Here is a 23,090-nt window from a genome sequence, read left to right as displayed (position 1 = left end):
AAACAAGCAAAAGTACATATCCTCTTGCACAAAATCTCCTAAATCACTCAACAAATCCTCTTAGTCCACCACCATTAGACACATCACCTATGCTAGTCTAAATCTACTTAATTTGCATTAAATTTTCTGATTTGACGAGGGTGAGGCTCTCCTATAAATACTTCACTCCATTCTCTCATTTTTACACTAAATTTCCTATACAAACTAATGTAGTATTTTATTTCCTCTTCTTCATCTTCTTCTCATACTTCATAGAAAGTTATGAGCTTTTATTATGTTGTTCATAAAGTAGAGTTTATATTTATTCTTTAAGTATTTTATAAAGGCATAACTAAATGGGATGATAATAAAATCATATGCACCATTATGTAGTTTTTGGCTTTTGTAAATCTTGAAATTTCTTACTTGTTCTTAGATGGAAAAACTATATCTTTGGATAATATTAAATGAGTTATTTGTTTGGAAATATTAGAAATTATTGTTAGTATTTGAATATGTTTAAAGGTGATGATTTTAACATCAAATGAACCTTTAATGTGTTTAGGAAAAAAAATTGTATTTTATTCTTCAAAGTTTATGATGTTGATAAGTTGTTGTTTAAAATGTTTCATTTTTAGAAAGTATTGGGTTTAAAAATGGTTTAACATATTTTGCTCTTTGATTTCCAAGTTAAAATAATGATTTGGGATACAAGATGATTTATTAAAGTCTTGACTTCATAAACTTAAAGTGTTATGAAGTTTTGGATATTAAAGTAGTAGAAAGTCTTACCTTAGAATTTATTTTCATGACTATGAAAATAACACTTACTAACCTTTGAGGTTTTTTCCTAAAAAATTAGGAGGTGTTAAGATGTTCATAAAAAATTGTTGTATTTATTTTAGTTGACTTACTTTAAAGTGATAAGAATAACTAAAAGATGTTTAGTGTAAAATATTAAATTAAGAGTCATTCTTTTTCATGACTATGAAAATAACACTTACTAACCCTTGAGGTTTTTCCTAAAAATTAGGAGGTGTTAAGATGTTCATGAAAATTTGTTTTAGTAGTATACTTGAAATAATGAGAGTTAGTTTTAGTAAAAATGTTTTACTTACAAAAAATAGGATTTATGAACTATCGGAAAAATGTAATGATGTGGGAATACATGTCTAGAAAGGTTTTATCTATGGAAAGACTTGGTATTTAAGGGTGTCTTTACGACCCACCTCTCTTTCCTGGGAATTAGCCTGGTGTATATCCACAGATTACGACATAATTCCAGTATACGTTTTATGGAAAATCTTACTTTAAAAAGTGTTATTTGATTGTAAGACTTTCAATGACAAATGATGATTCAAGGATATTCAACCTTGAATCGGATGGACGAAAGCAATTAAATTCATTTTAAATCGCAAGTTTTATCTTCGCATAAAAAGTTATTTCGTAAGTATAATTATTATCGTCATTTAACTAGTTAATGTTATTTTGGCGTAATGAAGAGTTCGAGAGGAGATCGGATCAAGTAAGCTCACCTGCAAACAGAGAACCTAGCGATCCGACATACTCAGGTGAGGGAGAATACATCGTGACATAGTGGTGTCCGAATATGACACCCGAATCTCCTAAACTATCTCAAAAGTTTGGAGTTATATTTGTGTATTAAGAAAACTCGTACTTAATCAAATATTTGTGTGCATGGATTTTGTAAGGATGCTTTCTTAAGTTCTATATTTAGGATAGCTAAAATTATCAAGTATTGTGGTAGTTATCCATGAAGGAACACAACTCGAGAAACTAAAATGCATTGGGATCGAAAACAGTGGAGAGTTTCGATCTGGTAGCCCAAACCCCCTCACAAGTTTGGAGTTGCCTTGGGTATTAAGAAAGCTTGTACTTAATCAATTGTTTGTTTGGATTAAGTACAACAATATTTCTTATACCGATTTATGTTATGTTTATTTATGCAAATACCATGTTTACTCTTGAATTATAATGTTTGAATGATTATTATGTGAATGATATGTATGTGATAATTGTTAAATTCAAGGTTTAAAAACATGTGATATAAATGAGAAATATTTTCCTTGAGAAAAGTAATTAAAATGATATTCAGGCTCTTCTCGCTAAGTGTCTAGAGAAAACGAGTGTTTTAGCTCGGGGCGAGACAGCTCTCGCTTGAGCTAAAATAGGCACAAAGAGAACTGATTATTTTCTCACTTAAGCGAGACAACTATCACTTAAGCCACAAATGCCTCAAAAATGGATGTGTCCTTGAGCAAGACTGCTCTTGCTTGAGCGAGAGGGCTCCTTACAGACTTGACTTCTTTTTAAGTCGTCTGAACGATAACTCTCATATATACGAGAGCCTAATGGCATGTTTGCCATCAAGAAGTTGTAAAGGTAAATAACTATATGAAATTCTTGAAAGTAATAAAAGTAAGGAATTGCTTTGTTAAAGGCGAGGCCCGAGGGTGTGATATTATGTCTACGCAGCAAGATCGTTTGACCGTAAGAGGCTTGGCTAGAGGAGTCGTCCAGGATGATTCAGCGATGGTTCGCAGTGGTTCTGAGAAGTATTATGTTGTGCCCATGCAGCGAGATCGTCTGACCTAAGAGGCTTGGCTTGAGAGCCGTCCAGGATAATTCAGCGATGGTTCGTAGTGGTGCCGAAAGTATTCTCTTTTGTTTATATGTTAAGATCAGGACCCACTAGAAGCATTCCCGATGGGAGATGTCTTAGGATGGGCAAATCGCTAGAAAAGATGGATTAAAAGATATAATTTGTTAATTTCGGTTAGGGTGCATATCCATGGTCAAACGAGCCCCGGGATGTTGAGATGGATGACGATGACGGTGGTTCGTCAACAAAGTCTTGAGGGTGAGTCTAGGTGAGACGAGTCCCTTGTATTCTTGGATGAGGTATTATGTTGGATCGGACAGTTCTCACAGTGGAAACTAGACGATCTCTGACCACTTCTCTTTATAATCAGGATCAATGAGAGGGATGCCCAGAAAGTGTTTGATACGACACCATCCTGAAATGGACAGATCCATTGGAACAGATCGATCATATATCCCTGTGAGGAATAATTTTGGTGCGTTCAAATCGGCTTGTTATGTACTCTTGGTTATTTCCGAATAGTATATTGGGAGGATATTGGTGAAAGGATGAGTGAAACAATCATAACATTCATACATTGAGATTGTGGACTTTGATCCTCATAATCTGAGATTATAACATCATTCATCATTGTGCATTTTTATATGTGATGTATATATTGTGTTTATTATGCGTGTCTGTCTGGATGTGATATTTCGTGTAATTCCACCCCGTCAATGAATAATATTTATTAGATGTCTTACTCCCTTTTCTTTCTATTTGCGTTTTGTTCAGATGGATCGCTCGGTCAGGATTTAGAGTTGCCGCTTTTTGATGTCCCAAGAGGGGGCATGGAGCAGTGTAGGGTATTTATTTTGGAGTAGTTTTATTTGGGTGATGATTAGGTTCCGCCTTGTACTTTGTACCAGTATTTCATGATATTCCAATGAAATATAGTTCAAAGTTATGAGTTATATTTTTATTACCTTTAGGTAATGGTGTTTTTGATTTTCCGCATTGTATATTACTTAAAGTGATGTTCCGAAAATGAAACGAATACAAGGAAATAAATTTTATATGACATCATTATAAAAAAAATACTCATTTTTGAGCAAAATTTTTTTGGAGTAATTTTCGGAGCGTTACAGTATACACATACTAAATATACAACACCATCATGAAATGATCCCTTGTAACAATTTGTCTCTTTTAACTTTACCTTTCTTGATAAAACATGATCATTTCAAGATCCACATATTTTGTCTTAAAGTTTGTACCATTTTAAGTATTGTTTTTTTATTGGTTAGAAAAGTAAAACTAAAATTAAATGTATATTAACTTTATATTTTCCGATCAATGAGAAACAAATATGCATATAAAGTAATACACATTTTGACACATAAAATGTGCTCCATCTACGACTTTTTCATATGGGTGTCTTCAAGGGCGTTTCACAACTTCTATGGAAATTGAGGAGTACAAGTTCCAATAGAACATATGTTCTACTCACTGTTTGGGGAATACGACTCTTATACAACTCGTTGGACCAGACTGCGACCAGGGAGCCTCCAACCATCGGGAAGTTCCACTGTTACATGTGTATGTGAAGAATCGAACATAAAGTTAGTTTTTCAATACTTACAAATAGAGAATCAAAATAATATATGCTTGAGATTGATACAAATATTTTTTTAAGAGAAAAATATATAAAGATAAAAATAACGAAATTAAGAATATCATACATAGCAATGGAATAACCCAACTAAAATTAATAAATAAAAAAATAGTTCACTAACAAAGAATAACAATGTCCATGAATAAAATTTGATGCAATAAACAAACAAATCATAAGTAATCATGTCATGACTCCATAGGCATATGATAATATGCCATGAAAAAAGCAATTGAAGGAAACTGATTTATAAATAGCAAATATGACATTTTTAAGGTGAAAAAATAAATGGGTTTGAGTTGGAGAGTTATCTAAAGCAATATTATGGGAGAGAAATATGTCATGTGATACTAAAGAGAGTGAAACTTCATAAAGGGTGAGAGTTTTGAAGAGAATATTGAATTTTTCTTGTCCAATAAATCATGTAGAAGTATTATTCTTTGAGAGAAGAATATATGCACTAACAATGTATGAATTTTATACGTTTTCACTTCATCACCTACCATTTCATATTCAATATTTATTAACTCTTTAAAAAAATTAATCTAAATGAATGATAGATGATGTAGGGAATGTATATAAATTTTTATATTAATAAGATATAAATATTACACTCTTATCCTTAAGTTTTGTTGTTAAATTTTAAAATATACTAAAAACAATATCTCTATAATATTTTTTTGAAATATTTGAGGGGGCAACTGCGCCACCTGTCCTAGAGAAGATCCGCCCCTGATTACACTAAAATTCATATTTAATAACGTATATTCAACAAAAGCTCCTATGTAAAATGTTGTTAAATGATAGGTGGAATGAAAATAACAATGTTCAATGAATCAAACATTATTAAATATGTTAAGTGGATATACAACTAACAACACTTGTTTCAGTGATATGCTAATTGTATGACTTGAATATACAAATCTATATTATCTGCCTCCTAGCTTGAATTATGTTAGTTTCACAAAAAAAAAAAAGGTTTTGTAAACAGAATTCAATTCCTTCGTATATTGAGTGAGATTTTACTCTCGTTGCCTACTAAGTTATATCTGTAATGCACTTATTCACCTATAATTATAAACAACAAGCCTCATCTCACTCACATGCTGCACATTACATGTGAGATTGATTGTATTATTAGCATTAAAAGAGTTTAGTATGAAGACTTTCTCACTATTTAAGGTATTAGTGTGTAATGAAGATTGATTTATTAGTTACTTATTTTGTTGGTGTTAACATATACTCACTTATTTCAATGTACAAATTATTTGACAAAGTATATATTTTGTCCCAAAATATATACACTTTATGTGCTCTTGTTTTTCATTGATTAAAATATATAAAGTTAACAAATTTTGGGTGAGTGACTCCTTTTCACACTATTGTATCGAGTTTTATCAAGAATTTAACATAGGGTACAATTGTTCACAATTTCTTTTTCTGTCTATCTTCCTCATTAAATAAAGATAATATATAAAATAAAAGTAAAAATTATCAAATATTAATATCATCTGTTTGAAATTATTTCATAAGAAAATGACGTAATTTTTAAACCCTTATTCTAAAATATAAAATATCATTTTGTTAATTTCAATACTTGAAATCTTAAAATAGTTATATTAAATTAGTTATATTGTCATTATATCATCTATCATTTAAATTTAATCATTATTAACTCTTTAAAAAATAATCTTAATAAATAGTATAATGACTGTATATAAATTTTCCCAATGAAAACATATAAATATTACATTTTATTTCTAATTGCAATGAACAATAAACCTTTTTTAAATGATAAATAATTGAGTGTGATTAATGGGCATGCTTAAAAAAATTCTTATCACAGTTAAGATATTGAGCAAATGATGTAAAAAATTATTATATCCATAAGTATAAAATTTGAATGAGACTTATTAGAAGAAACAATTAGAAGAAACAATCATATATTTGAAAGAAATTACTTCCTTATTTAACATACATTTTAAAAAAACTAATTTCTTATTAATATGAATAACTTTTAAAGTAAAAAATGATTCTTCTGCTTTTAACTAAATACAAATAATTTATTTTGTCTGAAATCAGTCAATCACTGGTAATTTTTATAACAGACACTGTTGTTTAGATTATGTATCACATTCATAGTGTGCAAGTGACAAAAACGATTTTTCCAAATAGTTCATGCTTTAACCCTAGAATGTTTAAAATATTAATTAATCATTTTTTTATCTATCTAAAATTCCCACTATTTCAAACACTTAAAAACAACAGGACCAAATAATTTAAAATGTGTGAGTATGTATATATAATATGAGAGGGACCCTTTAAAAAATTAAAATAGTATTTACATTGCATGTTGAAAGTTCAAAGTTTAAACTAGTGTTGTAACTTGCAAGAGATATTTTCTGTTAATAAGAACACTGACTCAACTTTATTCTCTTGTTAAATCTCCAGAGAAAGAGAAAGAGAATACAAAGAACAAAAAAAGAAAGAGCCAAAAGCATCTTATTCTCATTCTCTTTACTTTCCTCACATTCTCTCTCTAAAACCACCATTTTCTGAAGTTCACATTCTCTCTCTATAGTTTGATTTGAAATATCTATTGGCTTTTCAGCATTTGAATGTGAGATTGGTTAGGGTTTCGGCACCAGTAAGATCAGCGATGACGGAGTTTACCGGCGACGGTGGAGCGGAGCTCGTGGTGTCGCCGGCATCGCTAACGATGTCGGGTTCGTTCAAGGAATGTAGAGGCTCGTCGACGCGGAGGCGTGGCTCGATGAGGCCTCCGAGCATGGACGCCGATGAGTTCATGAACCTGTTGCACGGCTCGGATCCGGTGAAGGTTGAGCTTAATCGGCTCGAGAATGAAGTTCGAGGTACGAAAATGCGGTTCGATTCGAAGAGTTCTTTAGCTTAACTTTTTCGCATCGTGTTTGTTAATTTCCCCCCCTTTTTGTGTATGTTTATATGCAGATAAGGATAGAGAGTTATCAGAAGCACAAGCTGAGATCAAAGCCTTGAGACACTCTGAAAGACTTAGAGAAAAAGCGGTTGAAGAGGTCAATCTAATTTCTCTTTTTTTTTTCCTGGTTTGTTTAAAAATTGTCCTAAGTTGTCCATGTAGGTGTTATTATGACATCACTATTATTAATTACTAACTTAAATCTTATTTAGAGAAAGACTAATGTGGAAATGTATATACAGAGAGACGATCAATAAAATTTTGACAACATATTAAAAATTTAATTATAATTAAAATTTAGTTATAAATGATCACATAAAATATAAATACACTTGTTGTTTGTCATGTTGTTTATTGAGTGTTTGAATTGACGAGGTTTTCTGTTATTTTCTTGTATGGTCAAACTTAACTGGAATGAGTTAATGGGTGTAGTCTAATTTTTTTTAATTGTTAGCACATACCAACCACTATTTGTGTGTATGACTTTTAAATAAAAGTGAATCACATTTAACATATGGACACATTTTCGGTTACTATGTTTGAACTTAGCATTTGATAGACATGTAAAATGGGACAAAATAGAACATGAGTTATATTCTATGTTGTTTGGTGTATTTGATTTTATAAATAAAACAAAATATGATATTAAGAATTTGAGATTAAAAAGGTCGACCTTTATTGTTGAAGCGAAAGAGAACATAAAGGATATCCGGTTCCACCTAGCTATCATTCTTTTTGGCCATTTTTCGAGTAGATACCATGCGCAAACCTACGACGGCGTGGTGGTTCTCACTTCCCTTAGGCACCAAAAACAGTGCTCTGATACTAGTGATAACACTGATATCTAGAGATATAAGAAAATAGAAGAAGATTGAAAGGAATAGCCCCTAAACCAGAATCAATTTGATTTTGCTAGGGTTCTAAGTAGAAATTTTATTGAATTGAGGTAGAATTACAATAGTGAAGGTTACAAGGTTCCGTCTAGGGGTATAGCAGTAAATTTGCTATCCTTTAGCCAAACTCCACTTTTTCCTCTCTTATACACATTCTTAATAATAGGCTTTGGTCTATCATCGACCATTGTGATTACATATTTGCTAGGACGATTGATGGAAAGATACCAAAGGAACCAACGAGCCTTGCACATGATTTCCATTGTTTTAGAAAAGGCGCATGATAAGGTACCTAGAGAGTTATTATGGAAAACTCTAGAAAATATTTTCGAATTACAATCATTGATATATATGATGGCGTTATGACCAATGTGAGAACACAATGTGAAGTCTCGTAAGATTTTCCTATCGCTATAGGATTACACAAAGGATCAACATTGAGCCTATACCCGTTTATATTGGTCTTAGATGTGCTTATTGAGCATATCCAAGAATCGATACCAAAACACATGTTTTGTGCGAATGATATTATCCTAGTTAGAGAATTGAGAGAGGAATTAAAGGGGAAGTTAGAAATTTGGAGACAAACTTTATAAGCACATGACTTTTGTATGAGTCAAAGTAAGACGAAGTATATGAAGTGTAAGTTTAACATTAGGGAGAAAAATCCTATTGTAGAGTTAAAAATTGAAGATCATACCATACCACATCCACAAGTCACTAGATTTAAGTATCTTAGGTCAATCATACAACAAGACAAGGAAATTGAGGGAGATTTAAACCATAAGGTTCAAGTGAGATGGATGAAACACAGTAGAATGCATCAAGTGTCGTAAGTGATAGAAAGATGTCACTCAAACTTAAGGAATTATTTTACCACACAACTATAAGACTCACAATATTATAATTGAGGTATTTAGGAACCTTCTTTACAATAATTTTGCTACGGCCATAAACGACAGACTACAAGGGATTTGAAGTAGCGTTTACTCAATGAAAATATAGTGTTTTTATCTTTTACACGGACCATATGGTCATTCCTAATTCTAGCCTTCTAGGTTTGTGTGGGTGAGGATCCTCTCCCGTACTGGAGTGGGAAGTATATAAAAAAATGGAAAAAACATGATATGACATTTTTATCCTTTAGATATAATGAGATGACACTTTTACTTTTAAATGGAAAAGTAAAAACAACAACTTGCTTCTCCAGTAGTGGAAAGGGTTCTTTTCTTGTTTGTGTTTATTACTTTTTGATAATATCATGTTGCTAGCTATAAATATTCTTGTTGCCCACTATAAATGAGGTTTAGATTTAACAGTTTTGCTGTCTAATATGATTACTTTATATGGCAGAGTTTCTATGTGGTGTTTTGTTTGTCTATAATCCTGGAACGATTGTATTTTTCTCTACTCCATTGCTTTTCTTGATGATAGCTCGTTTTCTATAAAAACTATTCATTATGTTTTTGCCTTAGTGTTGTAATGAATTACTATTTTTTTCTGGTTCAGTTTAATCATTCTTTGCATTTCTTTTTTTACGTGGTTACTTCAGCACACTAGAAAATTTTCCTCTACCATTCTTTGACTTATTCAAGGATGAGCTTTGGCGCAACAGTAAGGTTGCTTGTCTTATGATCTAGAGGTCATTGATTCAAATCCTAGAAATAGCCCATTGACACGTGGGGGAAGGGGGCGTACATTTAGCCCACCATGATTCAAGTTGTTGCATGCTGTTGTTCATATTTCTGCGTCTGCTTTTACTTTTTCTTCAAGTTGTTTAATGCTTCACACCTACTTGAATTGTAACTTACTTCTCTGATTTTTGCTTGTATAATAGCTGACTGAAGAATTGTCAAAGGTTGAAGGGAAGCTAAAATTAACGGAATCTCTTCTAGAAAGCAAAGTAATTCTTGGAGCCTCTTTCAACTTTAGTACTGGGCCATTTTCCCAAGTTAATGACATGTTTACTGAATAGAATATTTCTGGCAGAATCTTGAAATAAAGAAAATAAACGATGAAAAGAAAGCATCAATGGCAGCTCAATTTGCAGCTGAAGCCACTCTTCGAAGAGTCCATGCTGCTCAGAAGGATGATGACATGCCTCCAATAGAGGCAATTCTTGCTCCTTTAGAGGCTGAACTCAAGCTTGCTCGGCAAGAGGTATTACCTTGTTCTTGGACTTAATATTATAATCCGGTTAAGAAAGAATTGATGGAAGGGCTGAAGCTGGCTTATCATGAATGATTTTGACTCTATTCCCTTCTATTTGTTCCTTGCAGATGGCTAAGCTTCAAGATGATAACAAAGCTTTAGATCGTCTTACCAAATCCAAAGAAGCTGCACTACTTGATGCTGAGAGGACTGTTCAGGTTGCCTTGGCTAAGGCCTCCATGGTGGATGATCTCCAAAACAAAAATCAAGAGCTAATTAAACAGATTGAGATTTGCCAGGTATTTTTCAAAACTTGTTTGATGTTTCTCTGTCCTGGTACACCAGAAGCATAAATATATAACTTCCTACTTCTGGTTTCATCATCGCTTCTGTCAGGAAGAAAATAAAATTTTGGACAAAATGCATAGACAGAAGGTGGCAGAGGTTGAAAAGCTTACCCAAACTGTAAGGGAGCTAGAAGAGGCTGTCCTTGCAGGTGGTGCGGCTGCGAATGCTGTGAGAGATTATCAGCGGAAAGTTCAAGAAATGAATGTAATGTGTTAAAGTCTTCAGAAAGTTCAATCTTACAGTTGCATTATTCTTTGTTATACTGCTTCTAGTTAAGAACATATTTATTTTGTCATGTTTTATTTGATATTCTTTAGGAAGAAAGAAAAACTCTTGACAGGGAGTTAGCCCGTGCCAAGGTAACAGCAAACAGAGTAGCTGTTGTGGTTGCAAATGAGTGGAAAGATGCGAATGATAAAGTGATGCCTGTCAAACAATGGCTTGAAGAACGTCGATTCTTGCAGGTAAGTATTATTGTGTTTAACTCCGGTAATTCCCATGGATTTAGTGATTGAGTTGAGCTCCTTGTGCTCACTCTTTGCTTCCTTTCATTTCTTTTTATATAGATTTTCCTGCATTTGGTTTCACTGAAATACAGTTTCCACTTATTATTGAACTGAATTCTTACAGGGGGAGATGCAGCAGCTTCGTGACAAGCTTGCTATAGTTGAGCGCACTGCAAGATCTGAGGCACAATTGAAAGTAATAATCTGGTATTACAGCCTATCTATTTAACTTTAGGAGATTATTCTTCCATTATTCAAGGTAGACTTTTCTTAAATTTTCAGGAAAAATATCATTTACGACTTAAAGTGCTAGAGGACAGTTTGAGAGGAAATTTGAACAGTAATAATCGTGGAACCTCAGAGGGAAAAAGTATAAGCAATGGCTCTTCTCGTCGACTATCCCTAGGCGGAGCTGATAACTTCTCAAAACTAACCTCTAATGGGTTTTTGCCTAAGAGAACACCATCCTCTCAACTGAGGTCATCTCTATCCTCTAGCACAATTTTGAAACATGCTAAAGGAACATCTAAATCTTTTGATGGTGGCACAAGGTCACTTGAGAGGAGTAAAATTCTGCTGAATGGAACACCTCCAAGTTACTCATTCAACCAATCTCTTGAAGAAACAAAAGACAGAGAGGCAAATGATGACTGGAAAGGAAATCCAGATGATAAGCCAAATGACTTCTTTACAGTGGATAAAGAGGATAGTGTTCCAGGTGTTTTGTATGACCTGCTGCAGAAAGAGGTCATGGCCTTGAGGAAAGCTGGCCATGAGAAAGATCAAAGCTTAAAGGATAAAGATGATGCCATTGAAGTAAGTGTTCAGTTTATTAATTATTTTTGGATATTAATCTTTATTTCAAATTTATAAAATTATAATCATTTCCAACGGTCATTACCCATCAGATGTTAGCAAAGAAGGTAGATACATTGACCAAAGCCATGGAAGTTGAAGCAAAGAAGATGAGAAGGGAAATAGCTGCCATGGAGAAGGAGGTAGCTGCTATGCGTGTGGAGAAAGTACAAGATAACAGAGCAAAGCGGTTCAGCAATGTAAAGGCCCCTGTAAACAGTGCTCAACATCAGCTAATTTCCGGAAGGTACAAAATATTTTATGGGCTTCCTTGACCATCTTATGGATTCATTCTGTTCCTTGTTTTACTGTTACTTTCAATAGATATTTTGCAAGGGTTTTCTGTCTAATTATTCATGGATATAAACTATTTCATTTTCCTAGTTCATAGGCTCAGGGATGTGCCCTGGTTTATAGTTTGACTAGAGAATTTTTGCCAGTAGTCCACTACCCGATGGACAATTTATTTCTGTATTTTTTTAACCCGGGCCTCTTACTTTGGTACCAAGATGCTACAAATTTAACCTAATAACTTTTGCAACGTGCCACAGCTTAACAATTGCTTCTAATGTTATTCTGCAATTAAATCTTTCACATCAATCAAGAACCTAAAAAATCAAGTTTTGATTTGTTCCATAGTTGAGCATTACATATATCAATGAATAATTTACAATAAATTGATTAATTCACTTTGTCATTTGACACAGCATATCTTTGTAGCATCTCATAATGATAATTGAACTGTCTTTATACTATTACTTATTATTATTGTTGTTCAAGTTGAAGTTGAAATGGGAAAATCATTTGCAAACAGTCAAAGCCATTTGGTGTTGCATGATTAGTCCACATACTTCACATAGAAATTAGAACCAAGAAAGTAAATTTGATTGGATTTACTGTTACAATGTTGGTTTTACTATTATAATGTTAGGTTAAGTATCTTCCACATTGTCTTATCTTTGAACAGTCTACATTTGCCATTTATCAATAGTTCTTGAAAATATGTTGATCAATCTTCACAAATCTAAACATTGATATTAGTATTTTTATATCATTCTGTTATCTTTAGTTATGACGAATGAGTTGTCAAGACTCATAGTTTGACCTAGAATATGCCTTTAAAAGTTTGCTTTTGCTGATTATTTTATCCGCTAGTTAATTTAGAACCCATTTCAAATTTATGAAACAAAATGAAGGATTGAGAAGGAGAAATCTTTGTTCATTGTAGTTTTCAATGGATGAATAAAGACTAAAAACCTTAGTATAGTACACTTTTGCTTTCTTTCCGCTGCCCTTTTCTTTAACTTTCTGATTGCTCCCTCATAAGTTTGATGACTGACATTCTTTTGCTTGCACAGGAATGTAACACGTGGAGGGCTAACTCGCAGCACCCAATGACGACTATGTCTATTACAGTGGGGCTCGATTAAACTTGCATAGGTGTTCTTCTGCCCTTCTCTTTTTTCCCTCCTCCTGTCAAATTAATTATAAGATTATAACTAGCATGCCAAGGAACAGTGTTAATGATACTGGCCATGGATCACGGATAAGAAAGGTATTTCAGTAATTGGTATGCATATGGCGTAGACTGTTATATCCTCTGGGTAGAGAGTTCTGGCTAAGAACACAAGGAATGGAAACAATTAACTTGGGCTAACCTTCAGCTTTATCTTTGAGTGATTGATTGTGTGGTTGTATAGGCAGCTTTTCCCCACCATTTTCATACTTTTTTGCAGATGATGTTTGTAGTGCTCAGATAACATGATTTGATTGAGATCTAAGCTTATCTGGTTTGTGTTTAACGTTCATAGTTTCAAGTGAAGTATGATTTTCTTCCTTCTCATTGATTTCAGTGAACTGGTAGTGTATCTGAACGTTCAGATATATATGTTCACAACCAAAGTTGAAGCAAAATAATTTAAAAAAAATATAATCCTAATTTTTCCAGGGCTTTGAAATATGTTTTTGAGGAATGCAACTCTTTGCAGTACTGGACTCTTTGGAAATTTGAATACGAGGAAAAAGATTTTTTAATTGAAAATATTAGTTGTTGAAAATAAAAATTTGCCACGTATTGCAATCCTCACCCAGCACGGTGGATATGCCTGTTTTTGATATATGTAAATGTGGATCGTTTTGAAATTTGTCTCTACATTATAATTTGAGGATAGTCCCTAAATGCTAAATTTCTTTCGAACTTCCAAGTTTGGAGGAAATGTTGCCGCATCACATCAATATGTGGCTCTTGCTAACAGAATCAATCATCAGTTTCTCTGTGCCATAAATTTAGAGGACTGATGTATATACAATGGATGAGTAGTGAACCATGAATTTATAGGTTAATATGTAAACCAAGAATTATTAGACTAGAAAGTATTTTTGTTACTAATTTATAATGAAAATCGTGTTTAAGGTCCACGACTTCTAAAAAGGTGAAAGTTGTTGTGCATGTGAAGCACGACTTCCATGGAGGAGAGAAAGAGTTTTGTGCCTCTGATGCACGAGACCACAGGGAAGTCACATTGCTGGTCCATGACTTCCCAAACTTGTGGATATCATCCACGAGTTTCCTAAAAACTACAATAGTTTCGTAAATATTTTGAAACATATATCAAACGTGTGCTAGTTTAGTTTGACTACACTATCCATGTAACTTTTCTGATGTATCTTCATATCAATCATTTATCAGATTTCATCGAAATTAAATTCATTCAAATTTATCTATCATAACTAATGTATTTAAATGGATATAATCTAATGAATAGATAATAGATGAATTTAAATTCATATATTATATCTAATGTATATATAATAAATACATTTGGATGGATACTCGATCTATCCAAAATTCAAAATAACGTTATTTGTTTTTCAATTTTATTTAATATTTAAGAAGACTAAATTCAAACAAATTTATCAATGATTCTCACTCTCACTTTTAATATTTTATTAAATTGATATTAATTATAAGACATGTCTTTGTAGTTAATATTAAAAGTTCATTCTTAAGTACACAACATATATAAGTATGAGGGAAAAATATATGAAGTCACAATGTATGAGTTTTATATATTGTCCACTATATCATCACCATATTTATATTTGATCATCACCAACTCTTCAACAAAAGTAATCTAAATGAACAATGAATGATGTAGTGATTATGTATAAATATCTACACTGACAATGCATAAATATCACACTCTGTAAATATTTGATAAAAGTTTTACACGTAGAACCTTAAACGTCACATGCTTGTAGAATATTATAAAAAAAAATTTCTTTCTAAAAGTTCAAAAAATCAATTTTTTAAAAGTATATTTTTAAAGATAATTTTAAAAAAATATTTTGTTGAGATAATAGTTTTTAAAATAATGATTTTCTTCAATAGTGTTTTTATTTGCAATAAAAAAATCAAATGCATTGGATATTCATCTATCCAATTCCATGAGAACGGAGTCATGGATGGAATAGATTCATCCATTAAGTTTGGATATGGATGAATTGGATAACTTAAAATATAGTTTAAATAAATTTATATGAATTGATGGATAACTCGATCCAAATCTAAATTCATCAATTTGTCATCCAAATTTAAATCCATAAAAAAAGACATATATCATCAAAAATGACTTTGCCCATGCTTGACAACCCCGCAACCACATTTCTATTACTCATGCCCATATGATGATCCTCTATTCCAAAATAAATATGTTCTCATGTCCCTTATCAATCATCTTATTTCATGTAATATAAAAATATTATTTTATGTTTCTAAATTTTTTCTTTTTAATTAAGTGAGACATGAATGAGGATATGTGATCTCTATCTATCATAGGCGGGTCACTGATATTTGTATTTATGAATTGTTATTGTTGTGAACATATAGTTTCTAGTACCAGAAATAGAAAGATGTTTTTTTGTTTACAGAATATTTTTGGAAGTGTTATTTTTTGAAATAAAAAATGTATTTTGATAACTTATATTGTCACTACTATATTGGAGATCAACATATTTATTTTCTAATAATTTTGATACCTCATACAATTCTTACAACAATAATCTCTCAATTCGGCATCGATCCATGAGGAGGAAGAAGAAGAAAACAAAACTAAAGCTAAGAGACAAGTAATAGTTCTTAATTAATTTTATTGAAGAAGAAGAACCAATTATAAACAATGAAATAGGAAAAACTAACCTAACAGAAATAACTAAACTACCTACGTGAAAGGATAAAAAACCCAAAATGCCATTATAAGAAACCGGAATTCCTAAACTAGCCTTAACCTAGAAAACCGAAAAACAGGGAAGGAAGAAGGCAAGCTTCAACCATGGATGAACCGAATATAAAACTAACAGTCCCCCTCAAGGTGGAAGATGTAGATCACAGAGGCCAACTTGAAAATGAAATCTTTGAAGGCGGAAGAATGTAAGGGCTTTGTAAAGGCATCTGCTAACCGAGCAGTGGTTTTTATGGTAAGAAGGTAAACCAATTTTTGCTGAATTTTTTCTCTAACAATGTGGCAGTCAATCTCAATATGTTTGGTGCATTCGTGGAAGACTGGGTTGTGAGCCAAGTATATTGCTGATTTATTGTCACAAAAACCGAAATTGGAGAAGGATTGCAGATATGAAGATCATTGAGTAGATATTTCAGCCATAGCAATTCACAGACCAAGTTGCTCGGGCCCCTATATTCTGCTTCAGTGGAGGCTATACTAATTTGCTTCTTTGACTTCCAAGAGATCAAGGTTGAGCCCATGAAAATGCAAAATCCTGTTATGGATTTCCTGGAATTAAGGCAACAAGCCCAGTTAGAATCTGAAAAAAGCAGAAAAAGTAATAGGAGAATTAGAGGAAAAGAAAAGTCCCTAAGATGGAGCTCCTTTGAGATAGTGCAAGACTCGAATTGCAGCCTTGTGGTGAGAGTCATGAGGATTATCCATGAAAAGGTTGAGTTGTTGAACAACATAACAGATGTCAGGTCTTGAGATTGTTAAATAGAGGAGTCTTCCTACCAATTTTCTATAGGATGAAGGATCTGAGAGAGGAGTGCCTTTGTGAAGTTACAACTTAATTGCAGGATCAAAAGGTGTTGAAACAAGTTTAGTTGCAACTCAATAACCAAATGTTCTACTTAGTTTCTTGTTTTATAGTCCTTGACACAAGATTTGTTTGAGATGCATTAAATGCATTTAGATTCATTAGCTTGAATTCCCAAAGTTTTAGAAGATCTATATCTCATTCTATCAGTTTCTTTGACTTACTATGTTGAGAACTTAAAAATTGTTTGTTCCTTATGATAAAGTTTGTTCTTAACTTTTCATAAAAAGTTTGAAATCTCCCACTATTAAGAGAGAATGTTGTCAAAAAAGTTTCAACTTTTCAACAAAAGTCATCACATTATGTGTCATGTTTAGTACAACTCTACAAGTAATGCATCTGAAGTGAGAAAGTTAATATGAGAAATTTCCATAATTGGTATGTTAAGTCGATTTCATTGAAAAACATGTCTCCAATTTTACTTATGGTTGATTTTATCATCTTCTTTAAGAGTATCCTCAACTCTGAATTTAGTACTATATGCTTTTAAGACAAAGCCTTCACATGATCATCTTCTTATGAGTTGATGAGTTTATCATTAGTAAAAGAAGATGTAAGATAGATGTGGAAATATAGAAGATGTAAAAAGAAATATAATGTATTTTATTGAATTGAATTAATTAGTACAAATGGCTTATGTTCTTATATACAAGTGGTAGCTTGTGACTGAAGCAATGAATGAGTCAAGAGGAAATAACAAATTCGCAACCACTTTAACTAATTACCTACTTGCTAATAGCCCATGTGCTAAAAAGACTCTACTGATATCCAATCTTCCAGAAGTTGGTCTATGTGCTGATGTAAACAAATGCACCAAGCCTTGGACGACTCGGTCAGAACAGATGCACCAGGCCTTGGATGTCTCGGTCTGAACAGATGCACCAAGCCTTGGACGTCTCGGTCAGAATAGACGCACCAAGTCTTGGACGTCTCGGTCAGAATGGCTTGCCTGCATCAAGTAAAGTGTCTCGGTCAAAATGGCTTGCCTGCATCAAGTTGTCTCGGTCAGGGTCAAAGAGTCCCTCGATCAAAATGCCCTGCATATAATTGAACCTGCACCAAAACTAAAACAAACCAAACTACAATGTAGTGTTAGATAGATTTATTACCCCCCCCCTCAAGTTGGAGAGTAGATATTGATTACTCCTAACTTGGGAAGAAGGTAATTAAAGATAGCATGCTCAAGAGCCTTAGTAAGAATATCAACAAGATGTTCTTTTGTGTCAATATGCAATAGATGATAAAGTTTGTTTTGCAAACGTTCACGAGCAACATGACAATCAATTTCAATGTGTTTCGTTCTTTCATGAAACACTGAATTAGGAGCTATATACCTTGCAGGCTTGATGTTACAATATAATAAGACAAGGGTTTTGGAATTAATATGTAAATCAGATAAAAGATAAGTCAACTATTGCATCTCACAAGATACAATAGCTAAGGCCCTATACTCAACCTCAAATGAGGATCTAGACACTGTGTTTTGCTTCTTAGCTTTCCAAGAAACCAAAGAATCTCCTAAGAACATGCAATAACCAGATATGGACTTTCTTGTATCGGGACAAGTAGCCCAATAAGAGTCAGTGAACCCTTTAATTTGGTTTATGGATTTGGCAGAGAAGAAGAGCCCTTGGCCAGGGCTAGCTTTTAAGTATCTAAGAACTCTAATCATTGCTTTATGATGAATGATAGTAGGACATGCCATAAACTGGCTTAATTGTTGAATGGAAAAACAAATATCAGGGCGTGTGTTGGTTAAATAAAGTAATCTCCCCACCAATTGCTTATAGAGGACAGGATCTTCATAGGAAGCACTATCATTTCAGCTAAGATGGTTGGTCTTAACCATAGGTGTGATGGCATGTTTAGAGTGAAGGAAACCAATATCTAAGAGGAGATCTAATGTGTATTTGTGTTGGCATAGGGTTATACCCTGGGAAGACCTAGCCACTTCAAGACCAATGAAGTACTTTAGTGTTCTCAAGTCCTTAATTTTGAATTTGTTGTCAAAATAGGCCTACCCACCCCCTATATAACTTAGAGACTACTATTGCAATCTTCTGACCAATTCCACACACCATGACAATAACATCAGAAATCCCCTTCACAATGTCCTATGCTATAACACCTTATCCTCCACACGCAAACACCACTGCTTCTCCATTACAACTTACATAGAGCCTAAAACTTTCAAACAAGCCATCCAATCTCCCCATTGGATCCAAGCCATGCACAATGAATTAAAAGTTCTCCAACAGAATAACACATGGACTTTGGTTACATTACCACCCAACAAGAAAGCTATTGGATCTAAATGAGTCTACAAACTAAAATTTAATTAAGATGGAAGTATTGAGAGACATAAGGCTAGACTAGTAGCCAAGGGCTATAACCAAACCGAAGGCCTTGACTTCTATGATACCTTTGCACCAGTGGTCAAGCTTACCACTGTGAGGCTCCTCTTAGTCCTTGCAGCCATTCATAACTAGACCCTTCAACAACTTGATGTCAACAATACATTTCTGCATGGAGACCTTGATGAAGAAGTCTACATGACCATCCCTCAAGATATTATTTGCAATTTACCAAACCAAGTTTGCAAACTTAACAAATCCATATATGGTCTAAAACAAACCAAACTACAACTTGGTGTTAGATAGATTTATTAATTAGGGCCTCTCATTAGTCATGTCGTTGAGTTGAGGAGGCTTGATTTCGTAAACTACTCTCGTAGTTGATTGTTAAGACAAAGTTCGAATCAAGAACTTCAAAAACTAATCACGAGTTCACGACTAAGCACTGGTTCTCACGTCTCACAAATAATAACGAAATGAAATGGACTAATGGAACGATAAAGTATGAGGATAAGCTTGTCTGGAATAGTTTTGGAAGAAAATTAGGAGCACATTTTCTATTCCACAAATTGCACCATTCCATGTATCATATTTGCTATGATTGGTTGAAAAATATATATTTAAGTTAAGAGTTTAATAATTAAGTGTTTTTCTGACTATTAATAACAAGTGGTACATGAAGTGAGACAATTTATGGGACATAAAATCTGTTCCGAGGAGCACATCTTCTATCAATTAGAGAGAAAATTTGTCCTGAAGTCTTCCCATGCTACACCTTTATGCAGATACTCAATATTTGCTGGGTTGAATGGCCCTTTGATTCTATCTATGGACTTTATCACTGCCCTAGCTGGAAGAATGCTTCTTGTAGGGTCAGGAGAGGTACTATAGCTCAAGCATGAAGAGAATCCCTGAAATGTATTCAAATTGAATTTATCTAAGAAAACTTCTTTTTACAATAATTCAGCAAACAATTTGCATAGCAAAGTTTGGTAAAACCACAAGACAAAGAAGGGCAATCAAAAGTTTATCTAATAGTATGTTTGCGAGTTGAGTTTTGGAAGGAAATGATAGGAAAATGAAGATTTCAGAGCCGGAAATACACTTGTAAGATGACTCTCAACTCTCAAGCCTTCCATTTTTTCTTTATTCCCCTCTAAAACCCAACTCACAAACAAGCCGCCTTAAACTAATCAGTCAGCAAAAGTTGGTCCATTATAAAAGTTAATCATTGCACCTAATCCAACCCTTGTTAATAAGGCTGTGCATGTCTAAGTGGGTTTATAATGAAAGGTGAGAAAATTAGAATAAAAATCATCTTACACTTGCTTAACATAACAGAAACTCTGATGTTAAAAGTAAAATGTCATTGAATTAAAAATATTTTCAAATTCTAGTTTAATTTATCTTCTTAGTTTCATTTACCAACTCAAAATTAAGCGCATTAAAATCTCAACTAAAATTTATTCATCATCAAAGTTGAACTAGTTAAGTACTTACCAAACAAATTCAATGCATTTTGGTATATAGTTAGTTGGAACCATTACAATTATTTGGATAGTTGAACCTTCTATTGATACTAAAAGCCTAGAAAAAAGTAAAACAAATCAGCTGTTTCACGTCCAAACAGTTATAGGGAGTCATGTTCCATCGAGGTGAATGGTTTAAGGAATGGAACGAAAGAAGTTGTCAGTTCTGATCCATAACATATCTAGTAAAAAGAGTTATAAAGTGGTCTGATGGTTAAAAAAAATGAAATAAAAAAAGTTGAGGGTTCAAGTCTCACCTACAAGAAATACTAACAATAAAAAAAAGTTTTGGGCTTATGTATTTTCCAATATGTGTTGTTTTGAGTTTCTCAATTGCTCAAACTCTTATTGTGCACCAAAGCATTATCAGCATATGACAAACTGACCTTAAAGATAAGCACATCTACTTCTTCATGGTCCACAAGTGCATGAACAAGGAGTGCTTCTCCTCTTGCTGATTCTGTATAAAATTCCAACTTAGTAATCTCCTCATTGTGACCATACTCATCATCTTCATCCTCATCTTGGTATCTAACTTGCCTCCTTGCTGCATAACAAAGGTTTATACCTCTTTGGTACCTCAAATCCAATGCTTTAAAGGCACAACACAAGCTTACATAGTAAGTGGTAATGTACTTAAGAGAAGATGGTATTGGCAATATTGGTGATAATGGCATCATTTTCCATGTGACCAAATTTTGGGACATTATAGCAACTTTAGTAGGATGCATGTTACATAGCATAGTGTGGTAGCTCTTGAGTTTTGTTCTGAAGATAAGATGACTGGGGAGTTGGAAAATATAAAGATAGAGGCCTTATATAACCTTAGATTTAAAAAATTTAGAATGGTATTTTTTGGCCTCAGAACAAAACAAGGCTTATCTGGTGGAACTTGAGTGAAGGTAGGGGTGTGATATGTCGGAAATATATTTCTATATTTGTATATTTATGACCAAAATCTAATATGTCATTAAATAAATTAAAGTAATTGTATTTATTTATTTTATCATATTTACTATTTAATTAAATAGATTATATGATAAGGTTATTGATTAAAAATTAGAAATTTGTTGTTATAATAGAAATTATAATAATGATTAACACGTTTTTATAATTTTTAATCTAAATTGTTCTTGATCATAGAACCATTGAGAATATGACATCAATAACTCGGATAAATCAATATGTGTGATTATATTTATTGGATAAATATTAATAGATCTAATTTATTAAATTGCACATATACATGATGCATATGAAGATATGATCATTGAAGTGACTCAACTGAGAATCTTAATAGTTAAGATTACCTTAAATTGTCAAAAGGAAATTCTCAAGAAGAAATGAAAAGTTTCCTTTGACCTGAGATTAACATAGTAATTAACATATTATTTATCATACTTTGATTTCATACACATAATGTCTCATGACGTTATTTGAATGAATATTGGGTGTGATTAAATGCTTATAAAATTAATGATTAATCAAGAAAGAATCCATGAACTATTGATAATGAGTTTGAGCTCTATAATAAAATAAGACATTGACCAAAATATTACACAGAATAAAGAAATGAGTTTCTTTGAGTCATTATGACAATTTATTAAAATTTGACAATTATATTATACTTTAAAGTTAGCACATAACATTAAAGATGAAATGAAATATTTCAATTAATCTTCTAGTGATTCTTAAAAGTAAAAAATATATTACTTCATACTATCTGATCTTTGCTAGACGCCAACCTTGATTAGTAAATTAATTTAGATTATTTACTATCAGTTTAGTATTGAATCTATAAGGTCACAAACTAATGAATGTTATAATCTTTACTAAATAATTATATTATTTGATAATTAAATTGAAAAATTTAATATAATCAAATAATTAATTTTATGGAATATTATTTTAATTATTTGCTACTACCGCAAGAATTTAAATAATGAAGAAAAACACATTCTTGAAAGATCATTTGATGAATAGCATATATATTATATATAAATTGGTTTCTTCAATTTCAATCAACACATACCACTTAAAGAGGCAAAGATATATAGCATATATATATATTGAAAAGATGCTTGCCTTTTTATGAAAATCTAGTGGCCGAAATTTTCTTTCTGTGCATATATATATATA

At 32.6% G+C, this 23,090-nt stretch overlaps 2 protein-coding genes across 2 annotated transcripts; one reads left to right on the top strand and one right to left on the bottom strand.

Moving 5' to 3' along the window:
- LOC109360829 (microtubule-associated protein 70-2-like) lies at positions 6,718 to 13,771 on the top strand. Its single transcript, XM_019605972.1, has 11 exons — positions 6,718 to 7,126; positions 7,224 to 7,309; positions 9,943 to 10,008; positions 10,095 to 10,265; positions 10,385 to 10,555; positions 10,653 to 10,808; positions 10,922 to 11,068; positions 11,235 to 11,306; positions 11,393 to 11,926; positions 12,019 to 12,212; positions 13,324 to 13,771. Exons 1-11 carry the CDS (start codon positions 6,913 to 6,915, stop codon positions 13,361 to 13,363), a joined length of 1,851 nt encoding a protein of 616 aa, XP_019461517.1. The 5' UTR covers positions 6,718 to 6,912; the 3' UTR covers positions 13,364 to 13,771.
- Positions 20,154 to 21,796, bottom strand: LOC109360830. Its single transcript, XM_019605973.1, has 2 exons — positions 21,338 to 21,796; positions 20,154 to 20,333 (listed from the first exon to the last, which is right to left on the bottom strand). Exons 1-2 carry the CDS (start codon positions 21,692 to 21,694, stop codon positions 20,154 to 20,156), a joined length of 537 nt encoding a protein of 178 aa, XP_019461518.1. The 5' UTR covers positions 21,695 to 21,796.

This window comes from Lupinus angustifolius, chromosome LG11, assembly GCF_001865875.1.
Source record: "Lupinus angustifolius cultivar Tanjil chromosome LG11, LupAngTanjil_v1.0, whole genome shotgun sequence".
Taxonomy (NCBI): domain Eukaryota; kingdom Viridiplantae; phylum Streptophyta; class Magnoliopsida; order Fabales; family Fabaceae; genus Lupinus; species Lupinus angustifolius.
This window is presented reverse-complemented; position numbering and strand designations above follow the sequence as displayed.

What these genes read in the sequence shown, in the direction of transcription:
- LOC109360829 (XM_019605972.1), top strand. Translation starts at nt 6,913, where the DNA reads ATGACGGAGTTTACCGGCGACGGTGGAGCGGAGCTCGTGGTGTCGCCG. An exon ending in AAGAACGTCGATTCTTGCAG is followed by an intron (nt 11,069 to 11,234) that starts GTAAGTATTATT and finishes GAATTCTTACAG; the next exon opens with GGGGAGATGCAGCAGCTTCG. An exon ending in CATCAGCTAATTTCCGGAAG is followed by an intron (nt 12,213 to 13,323) that starts GTACAAAATATT and finishes TTGCTTGCACAG; the next exon opens with GAATGTAACACGTGGAGGGC.
- LOC109360830 (XM_019605973.1), bottom strand. Translation starts at nt 21,694, where the DNA reads ATGCTATGTAACATGCATCCTACTAAAGTTGCTATAATGTCCCAAAAT. An exon ending in TAGATGTGCTTATCTTTAAG is followed by an intron (nt 20,334 to 21,337) that starts GTCAGTTTGTCA and finishes AATACATTTCAG; the next exon opens with GGATTCTCTTCATGCTTGAG.